Below are 24300 nucleotides of genomic sequence, written 5' to 3' on the forward strand. Positions count from 1 at the left end.
GTGATTCTCCTACTTCAGCCTGCCAAGGAGCTGGGTCTACAGGCATCTGCCACCACACCCGGCTAATTATTGTATTTTTAGTAGAGATGGGGTCTCACCATGTTGGTCAGGCTGGTCTCCAACTCCTGACCTCAAGTGATCTACCTGCCTCAGCATCCCAAAGTGCTGGGATTACAGGTGTCAGCCACCATGCCTAGCTGAATCATATTTCAAAATATCAATTTACATCTTCTTGGAAATTAAGACTACTTTCCCCAAGAACATGTTAAACATAAAATATTTTTAAATAATGCAAATGCATTTATAGATTGAATTTGTTTTAAAAAAGTAAACGCTGAAAGGAAAAATGTGATTATTTCTTTTGAAAACTTAAGCAACTTGCATAAACACCATCACAATTTCATATAAGTAAATTTTTACTTCTTCAAACTTTATTTTCCTTTATTCTTTGATTCTTTCAAGTAACAAAGTAGCAAACTTTTCCTTAAAGACAAACTCCTCACTTACCTAGGCTCTCCAAGTGAAATTAAAGAAGAAATCAGAAGGCCAAAGATTATGCATTGCTCTGCCAACCACAGAGCAAAAGCGCATGCTACTTATGCTGGCAAAGAGTTTAAATATCCAGACAAAAGTTCTTTTTTCTACTTCCAGAAGCCTGGTAAGGAGGGAGAGAAGGAGGGAGGGAGTGTGTGTGTGTGTGTGTGTGTGTGTGTGTGCTGTAAATGAGAATAACTTAATAAGAGCCTACTTATTTTATTATCTCAATGCCCCCCCCACAAAAATTCCAATTCTTTAATTCAGGAATTTAAAGCCAGGTATTACAATAACCTGAAAAGGAAATAAGTCTGTAAATTCAGTTTAGAATGGATACTATGCCTTCCTTAAGGGATATATCATTGAATAATAATAGTAATAATAACAGCTAACATTTATTATGCACTGTTTGTGAGGTTTTATACCTAAGAACTTCATATATATTAACTAATCTAATCCTCACATTACTTTATGAGGCAGATATTTTGAGTACCCTCTTTTTAATGTAATCCCACACAGGTTAAATTCATTGACCAAGGTCACACTGCTAGCGGGGTCGTGATTTCTCAATACAGACATTCTAACTCAAGAGCACATGCTTTTAGCAACTTCATTATATTGCTTAGCTTGCAGATTTTTTGGAATACCCAGAGAGAATCTTAATTGGAAAAGTACAGTTACCTTGGTGTTCCTTTAGTTCCAAGCCCATGGTAGTGGAGAATTCTGCATAGACAGAAAAGGGGATGGAAGCAACTAGAACCACATTTTTTTTTAGCTGGAGTCTCACTCTGTCACCTAGGCTGGAGTGCAGTGGCACAATCTTGGCTCACTGCAACATCCGCCTCCTAGGTTCAAGCAACTCTCTTGCCTCAGCCTCCTGAAGAGTTGGGATGACAGGTGCCCACCACTGCGCCTGGCTAATTTTTGTATCTTTAGTAGAGATGGGGTTTCACCATGTTGGCCAGACTGGTCTGGAACCACGTGTTTTTTGACACTACATCGCCTTAGCTTTACCCTAGAGTACACATAGACAATATCTGGAAAAGTGTTTCTTCCCTAATTGGGGTACTGTTGATATTTGATAATAGTTGCTGCTGACAAGTTCTGTGCATTCATGAATATAACTCAAATCTGTGTCAAGTTATTACCTTGCCTCCAGTCCCCGAAGGATCTGAAATTTTTTCTGGTTTTATATCTTTCATGACACAAACAGCAGCCATAACTAGTTTAACACCAGCTGGAGGATTCTTCATTGATTTCACAATTGTAATGTCGGCTGGCTAAAAACAAACAAAAAACAACAGGACATCCTCAGAATAGTTTACTTTTAAATAATGAAAAATTTTAAAGTAATGTTGGGGAATAATAAAAGCACCCTTTTCTATTTGAGATCTAAGGTTTTTTTTTTTTTTTTGGCTTTATGTGGTTATAAAAGAATTAGCAAGAGAATTCAGCACAGATTAAGATTAATCATTCTCAAATGTTCGGAGAGGTCAAAGATGCTTATGAGAATATAATGGCAGCTATAAACCCACTGGAAAATATAATTTTTTACATATACAATCACATACCACATGCATACATAGAACCCAGGTTAAGAATCCTAATTTAGAGAAAGACTTAATTCTATATTTGCTTATATATATTAGTTGTATTGAAGAAGATGAAAGAAGAGGTAGGTCCCAATTCCAAACCTATTTTCTAAAAAGGTATATATTGTCATGACAGTTAGAAAGATTCACTTATCCATTCCATATATTTCTGACATTTCTTGCAGTGATGTAAATGTTGGAAGGCTAACACCTATGTATCTTTCATGCTACTAGCGTTCTGGGTGAGAATTAGGTTCCAGATCACTTCAGTGATATTAGAATTCAGACAATAAATGGGGAGAGTGGTAGGGTGTGAGACATCCATTGTGACAATATTTAGATTATAGTGGAAATTACATAGCATCATAGGAAGGCTCTGCAGGCTTCCTACTCAGAGGGACAGCTGCTCTGATAGATCATTTCTGCATTGTGGCTTTGTGAGTTATTCCCGGAAGCTCAGCCTAGAATCTGATTCTTTTACCTCTTCCAACAATCCTGTAATCCACTTATAAAATTCCCTGAAGAATCCTTGTCTGCTTATGCTAACTACAGTCAACTCTCTTCTCTACAACTGAACTCTAACTCAGGTAATATAGCATTTGATACCGGGAAGGGTACAAGCATAAGACTCTCAATGAAAGGGGAACCTAATATTAATGATCTAATTGGTGAGAGTTTGAAGGCATCAATAATCCTGTATTAGAGGAGGGAGTGCTGAAAGTTCATGGAACACAGAAGCCACTTAAATTAATGCTCACGGTCACCTAGAATAGAGTGCCTCTTGAAACAAGGCTTTGTCCAATTAAGTAGCTGCTGTAATAAATCTCTAAGGAGAGAATGTAGAAAGATCACAGGGTAATAAATCACTCTTCAATGTGCTAAAGTTAGCCAACCATGGTGGCATGTGACTGTAGTTCTAGCTATTCAGGAAGCTGAGCGGAGAGGATCACTTTAGCCCAAAAGTTTCAGATTGTGGTGAGCTATGATCTCATTACTGCACTCCAACCTGGACGACAGAGTGAGACCCTGTCTCAAAAAAAAAAGTGCCTGAGAGCATAAAGAAAGAAAATAATAAGCTCAGAGTTTTAAATTACTGATTCACAGCACATTGAGAGCACTAGGAAATTTCTTTAAATGCCCTAAAATAATCTCTTGTCTTATAACTGAAGGGCTGATGTTACTGAAAATCAGATAGCGTTTGATCCTGTGAGATGCTGAATTATGCACAGGTTGAATTTACAGTCTTGTCAGGTCTGTTACATGAAAGAAAGTTAGAGAACTGATTAGGAAAAAAGGCAAAGATGGGGCCTGAATATACTGTTGACCCCCTAGTCAACAGATGTTCTCTCTCCTTCTGTGGTTGGTGCATTTGTTCTGGTCTTGCCTAAAGCATTGTAAAATATTATGTACAACATAATGTGGTAACGATAGGTGCCACTCGCAGCTGTATTGGAAATGGCCTTTAAGTTTTTTCTGTGTGTGCAGGTCCAGGAGGCTGCAGAAGACTAGCTCCACACTCTACTTAACATATGCCTGCCAGTCCATGTACAGAACCACTTTGGCCTCCAGGAGTCTGTTCATCTCATTCCCACTAGAAAATCCTGAATGAAAATTATAAATAATATATAAAAAGCAAAAATAGGCAAGGCATGGCAGCTTATGCCAGTAAACTCAACACTTTGGGAGGCTAAAGTGGGAGAATCCCTTGAGCCCAGGAGTTTGAGACCAGCCTGAGCAACAGAGGGTGACTCTGTCTCTACAAAAAAAGTTTAAAAAGATTAGCCAGGCATAGTGATGTGTGTCTGTGGTCCTAGCTGCTCAGGAGGCTAATGCAGGCTGATCATTTGAGCCCAGGAGATGGAGGAGGCTGCAGTGAGCCATGATTGCACTATTGCACTCCAGCCGGGTCAACAAAGTGAGACTGTCTCAAAAAAAAAAAAAAGCAAAAATACAAAACAACAATATATCAAAGGCAAGTTGCTGGGGGGTTTTTTTTGTTGTTGTTTTTTTTTTAAGACGGGGTTTCACCATGTTGGTCAGGCAGGTCTTGAACTCCGGACCTCAGGTGATTTGCCAGCCTTGGCCTCCAAAGTGCTTAGATTACAGGCGTGAGCCACCACACCCAGCCTTCAAAGGCAAACTGTTCAGCAGAAAGTTTCATTTGACTGTACAAAAACAGATAATACCACCCACTGAAATAGAGCTATATCTAATAAGCCAAATGCCCATATTTTGTTTCCCTTGGTTGATGAAATACAAAGCAGCTAATTCAAATACTGACCTTAAGTGTATCCAGTGCAGACAGAGCTGCTTCCAAGGCTGGAATCGCCTCTGCTAGATCACTTTCACATTCATTTTTCAGAGCTTGGGCTTCTTCAGCTTTCCCACTGGCCACCTCTTCATCCAGTTTCACAAATTGTCTTTTCGCTTCCACTTGTATAGACTCTATCTCAATAATCTAAAGAAGTGAAAGATAAAGATAAATAAAAATGCATCTCAAACACCCTATTGTTTTCTGAATTCTGGACTAAAGAATATTTGAAAATTAGGGAGTCTAACATCATTATGAACGACAGAAGGATCTGTAATAAATGAGGAGAAATACAAATACATGCCAACTAATTTAGCAATGGTCTTCACAAATGCCTTTCAAAAGGCAGAACCCACCTTGGACCCAGTAAGACAGCCAGTCCATAGAAAAGAGTATAGTCTCTGAAGTCTGGTGGCAAAAATTAACCCTTATTTTCAAGGCCAATTTTACACATTTCAATCGTCCTTTGACATCAAAAACATTCAGGATACTCTACCTGCATCATATTTGCATTTTCAATTTTAGCTTCCTCCAATTTGGGCTGTAATTCAACAAGCTCCATTTGCATTTCACCAACCTAAAGAGACAGTTTATAATATGATTAAGTTTCCACTGCTATAATGCTATTGAAACCAAATGCAGAAAATAGAAATTTAAATGTATCCATAAAAGTCTTGGAGCAGAAAATCTTAACTTTTTCTTCTAGTTCTTTGCACAATAAACAAAACTATGAAAGTGTGGGCCAGTTTTCTTCACAAAAGACTTCAGTAGAAGAATGCAGTTGCCATGAAAGAAATGTAGACTGAAAACAAGCAGCATCTCAAATTATTCCTGTTATACTATGTGCATGACATATGGTAAAAGATCAACCAATCTCCATTATTTATATTAAACTAACACTAATAAGTATTGCTAGCACTTGACTCATTCAAAAAACCACAAATCTCATATTTAACCAGTTTTACAATAAAAAGTAACTTAGAGTTATATTCTCTTAAATGGTAAATAATTAATCAAAGACCAAACGAGATGTTTGAGTCTGTGAGGTCTGGCCAATTTACCGAACTTCCGTAAAACTTACTGTACTCATTTGTAAAATGAGGATCATAAAAGTGTCTACCTTACACAGTTCTTATGAAGAATAACGGAAGGAATAGATGTGAAATGCATAACAAAGAGCCTGGCATATCACATATTCTCAATTAATTATAGCTTGTATGATTATTTCTTACACTTCTCAGTATATATTACCATCTTGAGCAGCTCATCACATTTACCTGAGACTCAGCAAAAGCTAATTTGTCAAGCCCATTCACGTATCGTTGTTTTGCTTCCATGACAGCTTGTCTCTTCTTTGTCAAAAGCTGTCGAAATGAGCCAATGAGTTCAAGATAAGAAGTAGCAGTAACATAGTTATGTCGTCCTAACTCATTCAAGAACCTAAAAGAGAGGCAGATAACATAGCTCACTGTAAGTTATGGATTTCACAAAAAAAAGGTAAATTCAACATACTATTAACAGACATTTAAAAATAAAGATTAAATTTTATACAGAAGATACTGAGTACTTGAACATTGTAAGACTCTAGAATCCTATATATTACCACATTCTAATGTCTTGTCTGTAAAATATCAACTAGTGGTGACATATTTAAAAGGCACAAATCAGGTGAGAGCCTATCTTTAAAAAAATACAAATCAACAAATATGCCTATAAAAGATGAACTGCAGCAGAAAGAATCTGGCTATTTCACGTTTCATAAGCTGGGAGGATCCAACTTGGTAAGAGACCCAAGATATCATGTAAACCAGGTAAGTACAGTAGGAAAGGGGACTGCAAATAAGATAGCAAATACATGTGAACTAATTTGGAAATGGGCTTCACAAACCCCTTCACTGTCATTTTAAAATTTACTAATACTAACCTTTCTGAAAGATCCATAATGGAGGTGTGAAAGTGTTTACAGATTGGAACTATCTCTTGTCGTTGAACCTCAGTAAGCTCCAGTGTTTCTAAGAATTTCACAGCTACACGTTCAAGAGCATCTTCAGGCCATGGCTAAAAATAAAGAAAAGAAACATTCTTGAAATTTAAGATGAATAGTAGTCCCACTCCAACTCCGTAAGTTAATGCATAATAAGTTACATGACTTCCTGTGGGAGAATAATTTTGTGTTAAGAAAATTAAAACTTTAATGAAAGCAGAATTAGAGGGACTAAGGTCTCTGAAATACCTAATATTCTTATATATTAAAATAAAAATAGGTTAATATAAAGGAAAGATCAATGAAATTTTATTTATCAAAGATATATTACACTGCCTTCCCAACTCTTCCACTTGTATGCCTAGCAGATAACCCAAATTTATCATGCCAGTTGCCCACCCAATATCTACTAGCCCCTTCTTCTTTAGGACTCCAATTTTATTCTAGATAGCAGTATACCCAGCTAAAAGACTAGATTTCCTAGACTCCCTCAGAATTCAGAATGGCCAATGACACATAAGCAGCTGTTGGGTGAGGACCTCAGGGAAGACTTTTTAGAGAGTTACACAGAGCTTAGATGTCCTTTTTGTGGCCTACTTTTGTTCTTCTACTTGTTTGGAACACAGTTGTGAACAATGGCACTCCAGCAGTCACCTTCAGCCCTAAGTTACTTTGAGAATGGAAATTGCCTGCTAAGGAAACCAAAGCAGAAATAACTTGGGATCCTCATGAATTTGTCAAGCCACAAAAGCCCCACTCTGCTTACCTTTAGATTTTTTTTCATATGACACTTAAAAAACACTATGTGCAGCCTGGCACAGTGGCTCAAGCCTGTAATCCCAGCACTCTGGGAGGCTCAGGTGGGCAGATCACGAGGTCAAGAGATCGAGACTAACCTGGCCAACATGGTGAAACCCTGTCTCTAACAAAAATACAAAAATTAGCTGGGTGTGGTGGCGCGTACCAGTAGTCTCAACTATTCAGGAAGCTGAGGCAGGAGAATCGCTTGAACCCGGGAGGTAGAGATTGCAGTAAGCTGAGGTAGTGCCACTCCACTCCAGCTTGGTGACAGAGCAAGATTCTATCTCAAAAACAACAACAAAAACTCTGTATGTTTAGTTTGGGTTTCTGTTATTGGCAGACCATCACAATTTCTGCTATAACGTCCAAAGCTGATTTTTAAATTTTCTTCCCCACAGATTTGCTTCCTATCCAGTCCTCTCCATCTTAGTGAAATGGTTCCTTCCCTGGTTTTCCTGGAATATGCCAAGCATGCTCCTACCTCTGGGCCTTTGGATGTACTTTTCCCTCTGACTAGAACCTTCTTCCCTCAGACCTCCATATGGTTCATGCTCTCACTTCCTTTGTACCCAAACTCATACATTGACTTACCAGGAAGGCCTTCCAAGAGCAGTCTTCATAAAACAGCATTCCTTCCCTCATTACTGTCTTTCACACTGAGTTTTCTTCACTTACCAATACCTGGTATATCATTCATCTTTATTTGCTCGCTTGAGTATTTTCCAGGTTTCCTTCAATTTAGTTTCAATAAGATGCCTGTAATCTTTTTCCTTTGTAACAGACAATATACATTTTAAGACCAATTTTTTTGGTGTCTAGCCCTACATCCTAGTAAAATCCAAATGTTTTTGGTTCAAGTACTCCATTAGTCAAAAGTTTTAAGCATATACTGCCAGCATATGGCATTTTTAAATTAATAGATTATTATACTCGTGTGATCCAATTGCACCAATATATATTTTAAATCTAAAAGGCTTTTAAAGATCGATGATTAAGATTAGTGTGTTACTGGATGGCAAGGAAGAGAAAAGAAGAAAAGAAAAAAGATCAGTGAAATTTTATAAAATACCAGGTTAAATGTCATATAACTTATGTATCATTAAAAAAACATTACAGAGACTTATCTTTGTGTTCTGGGTGCTTCATTTTTAATCATCTTGCTAATAATCATACATATTTAATATGATCTGTAGCAGTTAGAATATTTATGACTAAAAAGGCAGAAAACCAGTCTTACTGTGTCTTAAAAAAAAGAGGATGCATATTTTTATGGAGTAATATCCAAAAGCAGGGAATTTCCAGGGTTGCTTCATTTAGAAGCTCAATCATATTATCAAATATTCACGTTCCTTCCATCTTTTTGTTCCTTTTCTCAGTACACTTGATTTCATCCTTGGGCTTGTCCCATTATAGTGAAATGATGACTGCTGCAGCTATGGCCATCACAAAAAAGGTCCTTTTCCTACCATGCAACACCTTGTATAGTGAAAATACTTTTTTTCCCCAAAGCTCTCTAGCAGATTTTACCTCAGGACCCACTGGCAAGGAATGGGTCATACATGGGCCCAGGTATCAAACAATCACTAGCAAGAGAAATGAGAGCACCAATATTGACTTAGGGCCAGGCACAATGGATCATGCCTGAATCCCAGCACTTTGGGAGGCCGAGGTGGGAGACAAGCCAGGGCAACATAGAGAAAACCTGTCTCTATAAAAAATAAAATTAAAAATGAGCTGGGTGTGGTGGCATATACCTATAGTCCCAGCTACTCTGAAGGCTGAGGTAGGAGGATAGCTTGAGCCCAGGAGGTGGAGGTTACAATGAGCCATGACTGCACCAGTGCACTCCAGCCTGGGTGACAGAGATCCTGTCTCGATAAACAAATAAATAGATTAAGAGAGAGAGAAAGAGAGAGAGAGACCAGCCATGATTCAATCCCTCTAATACATAGCTACATGAGGGTGATTTCCCAAACAAAACCAGAATACAATTGATAATAAATAGGCAAAAGAAAATAAAACAAATTAGTACCAGAAACTAATTTTTAAAAAATATTATCCAATACTTTACCTACTATTGGGCATAAAACAATTAAATAGAAGGTACCATGAGCTACAGTTCTGAAAAGTATGAATACCAAATCGTTTTACACAGGCAGTGACAGTCTGTCTTAGGTGAGGCAGTGGCCTTCACCATTTGCTTCCAGCATGACTGAAATTGCTCCCCAATTGGTTTTCCTGTCTCTTGTTTTGCCCTACTCCAATTCACCCACCACACAGCTTCCAGCTGTTTTTTTTTTTCCCCCCTAAATGCAGATGATTTAAAAATATGTTAATGCCACTGTAATGTCTCTGGTATAAAACCAAATTCCTAGGAATACCTTGCCAATCCCAATACCTTGCAAGGTTTTCCTAGGAATTTGGTTTTATACCAGAGACATCAACTGCTCCTGCCCTTAATGCCAGTCGGCTATACCAAACAATTTTCAGTGGGGTAGACGAGCCATTCTTTCCCCATCCTTCTCCTTTTCCACATACTATCCACTAATAATGGTTCACTTTATGTGTCAACTTGACTGAGCTTCCCAGATATTTGGTCAAACATGATTCTGTGTGTTTCTGTGAGGGTGTTTTTACATGAGTTCAACATTTAAATCAATAAACTAGGTAAAGCAGACTGCCCACCCTAATGTCAGTGAGCTGCAGCCAATTGGCCTGTCCGACTTTGTTTAATTCAACACAACAAAAATGCTGACCCTTCCCCAAATTCCGACTGTATGACTGCCTTCAAGCTGGGACATTGTTTTTTCCCCCCACCTCAGACTTGGAATGAATTGGCTCTTCCCAGCTCCTGAACCTGCTGGCCTTCAGACTAGAACGACACCACTGGCTTTCCTGGGTTTCCACCTGCCAACTGCAGATCTTGGGACTTTTTAGGCTTCATAATCATATGAACCAATTCCTCATAATAAATTTCTTTACATATAAATTTCCTATTGATTCCTAATATACTCTCCCTCTATGTAACTAATTCATCTTCATGATTCAGAAATTCACTGTCTTCATATGTATACCCTTTGCACACCAACATTATGGCTCTCTTATATGATCATGATTGCTGACTGCTTTTTCTGTCTTCCAGTCTACAGTGTAAGCTCCTTGTGAGGATCATGCAGTCTTAGCAGTCTCTGGTGCCAAACATTATGCCTGTCATTACAGTAAGTGATCAAGAAACACTTGCTGAATGTATATTAATAAAGTTTTTTGACTATTTCAGTAAAATACCTTTTTTTAACAAAATGACTTGTTCACAAAGAATAAATCGTTTCAGTAAAATTCCAAAGGAGTTAGTTGCCTCCCCCTCCAACCAAGAAAAATTACAAACCTGAAACCAATCAATGGTACAGCAGTTGATGAGAGATGGAAACTGTCTCAACCGATTTCGAAAGGCATCTCCAATGGGGCTAAAGGCCACCACGACATGAAGATTATCTTTGCAGCGATTCACAAAGAAAGCAAACAGGGCTAAGGGACTGAGTTCATCATGTTTATTGCCAGCTTGAGCTACTGGGCGAACACCCTAGGGAATATCAGAAAATAAAAACCTTGTACATAAACATAGATAAGCTGGTAATGAGATTAGCGGATATTAGAATATGAAGAAGTTTTATTGCTCCCTATAAATATCTGTAAAATTTTGGTTTTATATCAATAGAATGGCTTTGACGTAGTTTGTAGTCAGAAAACCTCTTTCAACTCCAAAATTCTGTAATTTAAAAACAAGTATCTGCCAAGAATTTACCTTATAAAGAAAATCATAAAAGTTTGCCAAGATGTGTATGTATAGAAATATATATTAACATTTTTTTTTTTTTGAGACGGAGTTTCGCTCTTGTTACCCAGGCTGGAGTGCAATGCGCGATCTCGGCTCCCCGCAACCTCTGCCTCCTGGGTTCAGGCAATTCTCCTACCTCAGCCTCCTGAGTAGCTGGGATTACAGGCACGCGCCACCATGAAGTATCAATCAGTAAGGAACTGGTTATAAATGTAAAACATCCACATATTAGCATTTCATGCAACTGTTAAAAATAATAAAGTGGTATCTCATGCCTGGAATCCCAGCTACTTGGGAGGCTGAGGTAAGAGAATCACTTGAGCCCAGGAGTTCGAAGTTGCAGTGAACTATGATTGTATCACTGCACTCCAGCCTGGATGACAGAGCAGTGAGACCTCATCTCTAGTTAAAACAAACAAAACAAAAATTTAAAAAAAAACACAAAAACAAAACACATACACAGTGTATTTTGTGCTATAGGATGATAAGATAAAATAACTAAAAAAAAGTTTTTGCAACAGTATGTAGAATATGATCCTGTTTAAAAAATATAGATGTATATAAAATGGCAAATATAAAACAGAAATAGTGAAGCAACAGAAAAGTTTAATAGCAAAGTGATGGGAAGAAAAGCTAGATAGTAGCTAAAGCTGCAGGAAAGTCTAGGAAAGTTTCGGAAATTCCATTTCCCAAAGGTACTATTCCTTGGATGGGCATACGGAGGATGTATTTCTCATATAAATCAGAAGAATACTACTACTAATTGGCAGCCTTGGTTACATCTCTGACATATCCCAGATAAAAGCAAAGAACATGAGTTTTTTCCCCCACTCTTTTCTCCTTCCACACTCCAGACCTTAACTGCTAATGCACCGTTTACTGAGAGCTGTGTAAGTGCCTAGTACTACGTAAGTGCTTTATTTTGTCTGATTCTCAGACCTCACAACAACCCCATGTAGGAAGAATTCAATCCGTGCTGCCATTTCATGGAAGAGAAAGCAGAGTACTTGAAAGTGTGAGTCCATTTCACTCCAGGTGTTATGGCTGCAGCTTGAGAAGTAAATATCCAGGTGTGAGTGATATATTTTGTGGGTAAAAGTGGTTATGGTAATGAGAAAGCATGACATTACTTTCAGCTTACAAATGAGGGTTAAAGTATGTGACCGTAGTGGATGCTTCATAATGGTATTTTTTGTCAAACCACAAACAAGACTTTCAGATGTATCAGCACCATAAGATACTTTTATTAAAACTTTTGAAAAATGTACTAACCAGAGGTAAACGATAGAGACTAATAAAGTAGCATTAAAAGCATGTTTTCTTACCTCAACGTAACCTTAAGAGATGATTTAAAAATTTCTAATCACTCGTAAAACATGCTAAATATCATTAAACAGATGAAACAAACTGCCACTATTATGAAGATAGGAATTATAAAATAAAAATTATGTCTTATAACTATGGTAGAAGCAATTTAAAATTCACCAAATGATGATGTATTAAACTAATATACTTTAAACATTTAATTACCAAAATCACATGTACAAACTATATTTATCCTCAAGAGCAGATAAGAGGTTTCAAGAAATACAGTTTCTGTGCTAGGAGCAGCACTTCCCCAAAAGCGCTTACCTCCATCACTTCTTGTTTCTCATCTGCTGCAAAAATGTTAGGCACTTCTCCTGTATTGAGCACACTGTCAATATCCTCTAGAAAAGCTTCCTCTTTAATCTGAGTGTCTGTGATGAGAAAGACGGTCTTCTGGCCCTTCATGCCCACATTCCTTAACAGACCCTTAAAATAAAAATGTACTTATAAACAGAATATGGTAGACATCTGTTGGTTTTGATTTCCTTCACTTTCCCCTTCTTTGGATAACAACACTTTGTTTTTAGGGTGGTACCTCTCCCCACTTCTAGTGTGGCTGTCAATCAGGGCCTCCATTGCTTCCATCCCCTAGATGGGAGATCCAAACTGGTCAATGTTTCCCCAAACCCCTAGACATAATCACTGATTCAGAGGAAGGCATATGATTTAAGCAGGGCCCAGTCACAGTCTTACTTCAGGGACTGAGATGGACTTGAAACAGGAAGAGTCCTGGCTGTTCTAAGATGGAATATACAAAAGTCAGTAATCTAAATTACTTGGAGCTAACTGCCTCATGGAATGAGCCTGCTGGAGAAAGAAGCCAAAATGAGCAGAATTGTGTCAGGAGATAGAAAGAGCAATTACTAAGGACATAATTTGAGATCCTAAATTCAGCTATGTCAAGCCTATCTACCTCTAGACACTTCAGTGTAGACAGGCTACGGTTTTTTGTGGAGGGGTCAACTGCAACCCAAATTCCTAATATAAGATATGGGCTCAGTAGAGTGCTGAAGTTGACTTGTATAGGCTTGTTAGAACTGATTGTTAAAATTTCAGGAACTTGTCAGAAGTTTGTAAAACATAGGCAGGATTTAAAAATTGAATTATATAAACTTACAATTATATAAAAATATAGTTATATTTAAAAGGGAGGTATATGCTTAAATTTCATCATGTCCTATTTTACGTTATTAGTATCTATGCTATGGAAAGTTTTTCAATCTATTTTATCAATACAGTTAAATCCCATGCAATCGTGTTCTACACCCATCTCTTGTCAATTCTGTTCTCAGTGACATAATGCTGGGATCTTCAAATTAGCCACGGTAAAAGTTTTTACATCATGGAAATTGGAAAATCTATCATCAGAGGCTCCCTCTTACCCCCAGTCCTGGAAATCTCGTTTTTAAACATTTGTCAGCATACAGACTGGCTATAGTTCACAGTGAAAATAGCATTACAACTTCTGTAAGTTATTTTTAAAAACAACCTTCTCAATTGTAAAACCATTTATTTAAAATCATTAAATATTAATATTTTAACTCCCTAAAATAAATGGTGGATTTTTATATTGTACACAACTATGTCCTTTTTCCATTAAAGCCATCTTCCAATATCAAGACCGTTTTATTCTTAGAAATAATTTTCTGTCATCAAAACTAGGGAGTCTAGTTTTTAAAGCACTATTGTATCAAAACATGTCAGGCCTGTAATTATTAATATTATATCAAAACAAATATTAGGTTGGATGCAGTGGCTCACCCCTGTAATCTGACCACTTTGGAAGGCTGAGGCAGGAGGATTACTTGAGCCCAGGAGATTGAGAGCAGCCTGGACAACATAGTGAGATCCCATCTCTAAAAAAAAAAAAAAATTAGCCAGGCATGGTGGTACATGCTTGTAGTCCCACAGGCAGCTACTAGGGAGGCTGAGGTGGGAGGACTGCTTGAGCCTGGGGGGTTGAGGCTTCAGTGAGCTATGATGATCACGCCACTGTACTCTAACTAGGGTGACAAAGTGAGACACCTCTCCAAAAAATTTTTTTTAATTTTAATTTAAAATAAACTTTACAATACAATATAAACAAACACATTTAACTTATTGTCATAAGCCTTATTTTAATTTTTTTTTTTTTTTTTTTTTTTTTTTTTTTTTGAGACAGAGTCTTGCTCTGTCACCAGGCTGGAGTGCAGTGGCATGATCTCAGCTCACTGCAACCTCTGCCTCCTGGGCTCTAGCGACTCTCCTGCCTCAGCCTTCCAAGTAGCTAGGATTACAGGTGCCTTCCACTATAAGTTATTCTCCTGCCTCAGCCTCTGGAGTAGCTGGGATTACAGGTGCATTCCACCATGCTCAGCAAATTTTTGTATTTTTAGTAGAGACAGGGTTTCACCATGTTGGCCAGGCTGGTCTTGGACTCCTGACCTTAGGTGACCCACTTGCCTCAGCCTTCCCAAAGTTCTGTTATTAGAGGCATGAGCCACTGCAAGTGGGTCACTTGTAGAGTTCAAGACCAATCTGGCCAACGTGGTGAAACCCATCTTTACTAAAAATACAGAAAAAAAAAATCAGCCAGCCATGGTGGTGAGCACCTATAATTCCAGCTACTAGGGAGGTTGAGGCAGGGGAATCACTTGAACCTAGCAGGTGAAATTTGCAGTGAGCCAAGATTGTGCCATTGTACTCCAGCCTGGGCAACAGAGTGAGACTCTGTCTCAAAAATATATATATATTAATTATATGCCAGTAATATTAATGAAAATCCTTATATACATTACATAATTTAACCATAACAACCTAAGAAATAGGTGGTATTATCCAAGTTTTACAAATGAAGAATCTAGAAAGTGATATCAGCAAGATAATGGTCTAGGAAGCTCTAGACCCTTGCTCTCCCCTGAAGACACTGAATTAGCAATATACAGTTACCTTTGTGAGAACTTCAGAAACTAGTTAAGTTGCTGCAGCACCCAGAAAAGAGCACAAACAAGAGAGGGGACTGTTCCCAGAAAGGTAAGACAATACCTCACATTTTTCTCACTCTAGCCCCTCCCCCAACTGGGCATAGTGTGAGGAGATCCAGAGAATACCATTCAAATCCTGGCTCCTTGCTTGGGACAGAGGGAATATAGTTGAACTTGAGCCCAGCATACTGGCTTGTGTGAGGGCTGTTTCACCTGCCTTTGAGTGCTGACAGGAATGGCCTATTTGGATACCAGGTTGGAGGCCACTGAAACAGAGGTGAGTTCGCTGGTGGGTTAGAGCAGCAGAGGTTGCAGTTCTATAGGCAGGCACCAGAGGGAGGAAGAGATCAAGGGCAGAGGAATACAGCTCAGTCAGCAACTGAAACCTCCTGAGAAGAAACAGGAAATTAAGATAATCAAAAGCTCTCATACATGCTACAATAAAAACACACAACCTCAAAGAAGACGCATCCCCATAAAAGGTCTGAAAGGTCCTAGAACCTCTACATTGATTGGTGAAGGTCTTTCCTGCATGAGGCAAGTCATAATAATTGGGAGGGGTAGCTGTATTTCAAATCATCAACTCTTAACAAAGATCACAAGGAATGCAGAGAAATAACTGTGGCCCAATGCAAGAAACAAAATAACGCTCCTGAAACCAACCATAAGGAAAGGCAGATCTACAAACTGACTAAGAAAAAATTTAAAATAACTACCTTAGGAGAGGACTCAAGATGGCTCTGTGAGAACAACCCAGGATCGAAGCTCTCGCTGGACACACGGAGAGGGTGAGTCGGGGAAGCATTTCCAGACGGATCTTAGTTGCCCACAGAACGGGGAAATTCCCAGGTATAAAAGAGACGCGGGACGCCAGGCAGAGGTCTCCGCTGGCGTAGCCGGCAGCCGGTGCAGCTCCGGCCCGTGCCGGAGCACAGAGGAGCTCCACAGCGCTCCATACAAAAGCACACTGTTACGGGTGACCTGTTGAACCGGCAAACTAAGACCCGAGAGGGCTGAACTTGAGACTGAACGGGTCTTGAACTGTGACCCAGCCCAGGAAATCCCAGGGACTCAGCGTTTGGGGGAGCGCAGTGCGACAAACAAAACGGCGATTCCAAATGCTCCTGGTGAATAGGTTTTTTTTTAAAGCACAGCTCAGCAGGGGAGGGGTGTCAGCCATTACCGAGGCAATCAGCCCCTACTGAGGTACACGCCCATTGCTGACGCAGCCTGCCGCTGCCGAGGCAACCCGGTACAACAGAGAGACTCCGCAGCAGGGTGTAGCCCGTGGCAACAGGGCGGAGACCACAGCAGAAGGGCAGAGCCTGCAGGAAAAGGGCGAACCTCACACCAGCAGGGCGGAGCCTCGGCAGGCAAAAAGTGACTAGACTGCCTCCTAGCTGGGCAGGACAGCGAGGCGGACACTCACAAGGAAAGCCCAAACCCGCCCCCAGACAGAGCATCTGAGGAAAAAAAGGGGTTTTCTTATGAGTTAGGTTGCAGCAGAACTAAACATAGCAGCCTATCAGCCCTGAATGAACAACAGAGCTCACAGCTCAGCACTTGAGCTCCTACAAAGTACAGACTGTCTCCTCAAGCAGCTCCCTGACCCCTCTATATCCATAAGACTGACATTCGGCAGACATCATCCTGGGACAAAGATAGCAGAAAAAGAAACTGGTAGCATCCCTCGCTGTTCCGCAGCCGCTAGAGGTGCACCCCAGACAAGCAGGGCCTGGAGTGGACCTCAGCAGTCGTACAGCAAAGGGGCTAGACTGGTAGAAGGAAAACCAAGTAACAGAAATACTCCATCATCAAAAATCTGGGTGTCCACTCAGAGATCCAATCAAAAAGTCAGCAACTACACAGACGACAGGTGGATAAATCCACAAAGATGGAAAGAAACCAGCGCAAAAAGGAGGAAAACACCCAAAACCAGAACACCTCGCCACCTAGAAAGGACCAAAACTCCTCACCAGCAAGGGAACAAAGCTGGATGGAGAATGACTGTGACGAAATTATGGAATTACACTTCAGAAGGTAGATAATGAGAAACTTTTGTGAGCTAAAAGAACATGTTTTAAATCAACGCAAAGAAACTAAGAACCTTGAAAAAAGATTTGAGAAAATGATAACAAGAATGGATACCTTAAAGAGGAATATGAATGAATTAAAGGAGCTGAAAAACACAATACGAGAACTTCGCGAAACATGCACAAGTTTCAATAGCCGAATTGACCAAGCAGAAGAAAGAATATCAGAAGTCGAGGATCAACTCAATGAAATAAAATGAGAAACCAAGATTAGAGAAAAAAGCGCAAAAAGGAATGAACAAAGTCTTCAAGAAATGTGGGACTACGTGAAGAGACCTAACCTACGTTTGATAGGCGTACCAGAATGTGATGAAGAGAATGAATCCAAGCTGGAAAATACTCTTCAGGACATTATCCAGGAAAATTTCCCCCACCTAGCAAGACAGGCCAACACTCTATTGCAGGAAATACAGAGAACACCACAGAGATATTCCGCAATAAGAGCAACCCCAAGGCACATAATCATCAGATTCAACAAGGTTGAAATAAAGGAGAAAATACTAAGGGCAGCCAGAGAGAAAGGTCGGGTCACCCACAAAGGAAAGCCCATCAGACTCACAGCAGATCTCTCGGCAGAAACACTACAAGCCAGAAGAGAGTGGGGGCCAATATTCAACATCCTTAAAGAAAAGAACTTTCAACCCAGAATTTCATATCCAGCCAAACTGAGCTTCAGAAGTGAAGGAAAAATAAAATCCTTAGCGAACAAGCAAGTACTCAGAGATTTTGTCACCACCAGGCCTGCTTTACAAGAGCTCCTAAAAGAGGCACTACACAAAGAAAGGAACAACCAGTACCAGCCATTCCAAAATCACACTAAATGCTAAAGAGCATCAACATAATGAAGAATCTACAACAACTAACGGGCAAAACAGCCAGCTAGCATCAAAATGGCAGTGTCAAATTCACACATAACAATATTAACCCTAAATGTAAATGGACTAAATGCACCAATCAAAAGACACAGACTGGCAAATTGGATAAAAAGCCAAAACCTAGCAGTGTGCTGTATCCAGGAAACCCATCTCACATGCAAGGATACACAGGCTCAAAATAAAGGGATGGAGGAAGATTTACCAAGCAAATGGAGAACAAAAGAAAGCAGGAGTTGCAATCCTCATCTCTGATAAAATAGACCTTAAAGCAACAAAGATCAAAAGAGACAAAGAAGGCCATTACATAATAGTAAAAGGATCGATACAACAAGAAGAGCTAACGATCCTAAACATATATGGACCCAATGCAGGAGCACCCAGATACATAAGGCAAGTTCTTAATGACTTACAAAGAGACTTAGACTCCCACACAATAATAGTGGGAGACTTTAACACTCCACTGTCAATATTAGACAGATCAACCAGACAGAAAATCAACAAGGATACCCAGGGCTTGAACTCAGACCTGGAGCAAGCAAACCTGATAGACATTTACAGAACTCTCCACCCCAAATCCACAGAATACACATTCTTCTCAGCACCACATCACACCTACTCTAAAATTGACCACATAATTGGAAGTAAAGCGCTGCTCAACAAATGCAAAACAACTGAAATCATAACAAACAGCCTCTCAGACCATAGTGCAATCAAGTTAGAACTCAGAATACAGAAACCAACCCAGAACTGCACAGCTTCATGGAAACTGAACAACTGGCTCTTGAATGTTGACTGGGTAAACAATGAAATGAAGTCAGAAATAAAGAAGTTCTTCTAAACCAATGAGAACGAAGACACAACATGCCAGAACCTCTGGGACACATTTAAAGCAGTCTCTAGAGGAAAGTATATAGCAATAAGTGCCCATATGAGGAGAATGGAGAGATCCAAAACTGACACCCTATCGTCAAAATTGAAAGAGCTAGAGGAGCAAGATCAAAAAAACTCAAAACCCAGCAGAAGACAAGAAATAACTAAGATCAGAGCTGAACTGAAGGAGATAGAGATACGAAAAACTCTTCAAAAAATCAATAAATCCAAGAGCTGGTTTTTTGAAAAGATCAACAAAATAGACCGCTAGCCAGATTGATTAAAAAGAAGAGAGCGAGCAACCAAATAGATGCAATAAAAAATGATAAAGGGGAAATCACCACAGATTCCACAGAAATTCAAACCATCATCAGAGAATATTACAAACAACTCTATGCACATAAACTAGTAAACCTGGAAGAAATGGATAAATTCCTGGACTCCTGTGTCCTCCCAAGCCTAAACCAGGAGGAAGCTGAAACTGAATAGACCAATAACAACGGCAGAAGTTGAGGCAGCAATTAAGAGCCTACCACACAAAAAAAGCCCAGGTCCAGACGGGTTCACAGCCGAATTCTACCAGACACACAAAGAGGAGCTGGTACCATTTCTTCTGAAACTATTCCAAATAATCCAAAAAGAAGGAATCCTACCCAAATCATTCTACGACACCAATATCATCCTGATACCAAAACCCGGCAGAGACCCAACAAGAAAAGAAAACTTCAGGCCATTTTCTATGATGAACATAGATGCTAAAATCTTCAATAAAATATTGGCAAGCCGACTGCAACAGCAAATCAAAAAACTTATTCATCATGATCAAGTAGGATTCATCCCGGGGATGCAAGGCTGGTTCAACATACGCAAGTCTATCAACGTAACTCACCACATAAACAGAACCAAAAACAAAAACCACATGATTATCTCAATTGATGCAGGGAAGGCATTTGACAAAATTCAACAGCCCTTTATGCTAAAAACCCTCAATAAACTCGGTATCGATGGAACGTATCTCAAAGTAATAAAAGCTATTTATGACAAACCAACAGCCATATCATACTGAATGGGCAAAAACTGGAAGCATTCCCTTTGAAATCCGGCACTAGACAAGGATGCCCTCTGTCACCACTCCTATTCAATATAGTACTGGAAGTTCTAGCCACAGCAATCAGGCAAGAAAAAGAAATAAAGGGTATTCAAATAGGAAAGGTGGAAGCCAAATTGTCTCTATTTGCAGACGACATGATAGTATACCTAGAAGATCCCATTGCCTCTGCCCAAAAACTCCTGAAACTGATAAGCAACTTCAGCAAAGTCTCAGGATACAAAATCAATGTGCAAAAATCACAAGCCTTCCTCTACACCAGACTTAAAGAGAGCCAAATCAAGAACGAACTGCCATTCACAATTGCTACAAAAAGAATAAAATACCTTGGAATACAACTCACAAGGAACGTAAGGGACCTCTTCAGGGAAAACTACAAACCACTGCTCAATGAAATCAGAGAGGACACAAACAGATGGAGAAACATTCCATGTTCATGGTTAGGAAGAACTAATATCGTGAAAATGGCTATACTGCCCAAAGTAATTTACAGAATCAATGCTATCCGCATCAAGCTACCATTGACTTTCTTCATAGAACTGGAAAAAACCACCTTGAACTTCATATGGAAACAAAAGAGAGCCCGCATAGCCAAGTCAATTCTAAGCAAAAAGAACACAGCGAGGGGCATCACACTACCGGATTTCAAACTATACTATAAGGCTACAGTAATCAAAACAGCATGGTACTTGTACCAAAACAGAGATATAGATCAATGGAACAGAACAGAGGCATCAGAGGCAACACAACATAGCTACAACTATACAATCTTTGATAAACCTGACAAAAACAAGCAATGGGGAAAGGATTCCCTATTCAACAAATGGTGCTGGGAAAACTGGCTAGCCATGTGTAGAAAGCAGAAACTGGACCCCTTCCTGACACCTTACACCAAAATTAACTCCAGATGGATTAAAGACTTAAACATAAGACCTGGCACCATAAAAACCCTAGAAGGAAATCTAGGCAAAACCATCCAGGACATAGGAGTAGGCAAGAACTTCATGAACAAAACACCAAAAGCATTGGCAAAAAAAGAAAAAATAGACAAATGGGATCTAATGAAACTCCACAGCTTCTGCACAGCAAAAGAAACAGTCTCTAGCGTGAATTGGCAACCAACAGAATGGGAAAAAAATTTTGCAGTTTACCCATCTGACAAAGGGCTGATATCCAGAATTTACAAAGAACTCAAACAGATTTACAGGAACAAAACAAACAAGCCCATTCAAAAGTGGGCAAAGGATATGAACAGACACTTTACGAAAGAAGACATATATGAGGCCAACGAGCATATGAAAAAATGCTCATCGTCACTGGTCATCAGAGAGATGCAAATCAAAACCACATTGAGATACCATCTCGCGCCAGTTAGAATGGCGATCATTAAAAAATCTGGAGACAACAGATGCTGGAGAGGATGTGGAGAAAAAGGAACACTTTTACACTGTTGATGGGAGTGTAAATTAGTCCAACCATTGTGGAAGACAGTGTGGCGATTCCTCAAGGCCTTAGAAATAGAAATCCCATTTGACCCAGCAATCCCATTACTGGGTATATATCCAAAGGACTATAAATCGTTCTACTACAAGGACACATGCACACAAATGTTCATTGCAGCACTGTTTACAATAGCAAAGACCTGGAATCAACCCAAATGCCCATCGATGATAGACTGGATTGGGAAAATGTGGCACATATACACCATGGAATATTATGCAGCAATCAGAAATGATGCGTTCGTTTCGTTTGTAGGGACATGGATGAATCTGGAGAACATCATTCTCAGCAAACTGACACAAGAACAGAAAATGAAACACTGCATATTCTCACTCATAGGCGGGTGATGAAAAATGAGAACACATGGACACAGAGAGGGGAGTACTAAACGCTGAGGTCTATAGGGGGGAAAGGGGAGGGTCAGTGGGAGGGGGAGGTGGGGAGGGATTGCCAGGGGAGAAATACCAAATGTGGGTGAAGGGGAGAAAGCAAACAAAACACACTGCCATGTGTGTACCTATGCAACTGTATTGCATGCTCTGCACATGTACCCCAAAACCTAAAATGCAATAAAAATAAAAAAATAAAAAATAACTACCTTAAAGATGCTCAATGAGCTGAAAGGAATACAGAGCTAAATCAGGAAAACAATGCATGAGAATTAGCAAAGATACAGAAACTATAAAATAGAAATAAAAATTCTGGACCTGAAACATACAACTGAACTAAAATATTCTCTAGAGGGGTTCAACATTAGACTCAATCAGGTAGAATCAAAAGTCAACTTGAAAACAAGTCATTGGAAATCATTGGGTTAATGGACCAAAATCAAACCAAACAAAAACAATAAAGAAAGGTGATGCAAACCTAAGGGATTTATGGTTGGTACACCATCAAGTAGACCAATATATGCATTATGGAAATCCCAGAATGATAAAAGAGAGAGGAGGAGTGGAGAGAGAGCTTATTTCAAGAAATAATGGCTGAAAATTTCCCGAATCTGAGGAAAGAAGTCTACATAAAAATTCCATTTTATGGAAGATCAATGAATTCCAACTAGAATGAAGTCAAAGAGATCCACATTGAGAAACATTATAATCAAACTTTCAAAAGTCAAATACAAAGAGAAAATCTTGAAAGCAGCCAGAGAAAAGCAACTTGTCATCTACAAGGGCACTACCTTAGGATTATCAGTGAATTTCTCAGCAGAAATTTTACGGACCAGAATGAAGTGGGATGGTATATTCTATGTGTAGAAGGGAAAAAAAACCTGCCAACCAAGGACACTGTATCTGGTAGAATTGCCCTACAAAAATGAAGGTAAAATTAAGACCTTTCCAGATAAACACTGAGGGAGTCATTATCACTAGATCTACCCTACAAGATATGCTAAAGGGAGTCCTTCAACTTGAAACCAAATAACCCATAATGTAACATGAAGCCATACAAAAGTATAAAGTTCTCCAGTAAAAGTAAATGTGGACAAATAGAGAATCCTATATTACTGTAATTTTGGTGCATAAATCTACTTTTAATTCTGAAAGACAAAAACATGTCTTATAAATGTACTTTTATTAGCACATAATATATTAAGATATAATTTGTGAAATCCAGAATGAAAAATGGGGAAGGGGTGGAGCTATAAAGGAGTAACATTTTTATATGCAGTTGAAGTTAGGTTGTTAGCAGTTTAAAATAAATTGCTGTAACTTTAGGTTGTTTTATGTAATAGCAATGGTAATCACAAAGAAAATGTAGAATATAAACAAAAGGAAATGAGAAGGGAATAAAGAATGCCCCTACAAATAAAAATTATCAAAACATAAAAGGCGGCAGGAAAAGAACAAATGAGGAACAAAGAAGCTGCAAGACACAGAGCAAACAAATCTCAAAATGGCAAGAATAAATCCTTCCCTATTAGTAATTACATTCAATGTAAATAGATTAAATTCCTTAATCAAAAGACATAGAGTGGCCAAACAGATTTTTTTAAAAAGAGATACATTAACATGCTGCCTACAAGAGACTCATTTTTTTTTTTTTTTTAATTTTTTATTGGATTATAGGTTTTGGGGTACATGAGCAGAGCATGCAAGACAGTTGCGTAAGTACACACATGGCAGTGTGCTTTGCTTTTCTTCTCCCCTTCACCCACATTTGGCATTTCTCCCAAGAGACTCATTTTAAATCGAAGGAAATATATAGGCAAAAGAATGGAAAAAGATATTCCAAGTAAATGGCAACTAAAATAGAGCAGGAATAGCTATACTAATATCAGACAAAATAGACATTAAGTCAAAAACAACCACAATATAAGAAAAATATCATATAATTATAAAAGGGTCAATTCACCAGGAAGATATAACAATTACAGTCGACCCTTAAACAATACAGGTTTGAACTACGTGGGTCCACTTACATGTAGATTTTTCTCTGCCTCTGCCACTCAAGACAACAAGACCAACT

The 24300-nt window shown here is 39.0% G+C and overlaps 1 protein-coding gene across 13 annotated transcripts in view; it reads right to left on the reverse strand.

Moving 5' to 3' along the window:
• DNAH12 (dynein axonemal heavy chain 12) overlaps positions 1-24300 on the reverse strand; it is a 346345-nt gene that overhangs the window by 140497 nt on the left and 181548 nt on the right. For 12 of the 13 annotated variants that reach the window (XM_078351228.1, XM_078351230.1, XM_078351232.1 and 9 more), the window contains 7 exons: positions 12690-12851; positions 10608-10802; positions 6362-6495; positions 5715-5877; positions 4934-5014; positions 4408-4584; positions 1683-1814 (listed from right to left, as the gene is read on the reverse strand). In XM_078351228.1, coding sequence (XP_078207354.1) covers positions 1683-1814; positions 4408-4584; positions 4934-5014; positions 5715-5877; positions 6362-6495; positions 10608-10802; positions 12690-12851 — 1044 coding nt within the window. Of the gene's footprint in view, positions 1-1215; positions 1258-1682; positions 1815-4407; positions 4585-4933; positions 5015-5714; positions 5878-6361; positions 6496-10607; positions 10803-12689; positions 12852-24300 lie in introns of all 13 variants that reach the window. The other variant, XM_078351240.1, reaches the window with a different exon arrangement.

This window comes from Callithrix jacchus, chromosome 15 (genome assembly GCF_049354715.1).
Source record: "Callithrix jacchus isolate 240 chromosome 15, calJac240_pri, whole genome shotgun sequence".
Taxonomy (NCBI): Eukaryota; Metazoa; Chordata; class Mammalia; order Primates; family Cebidae; genus Callithrix; species Callithrix jacchus.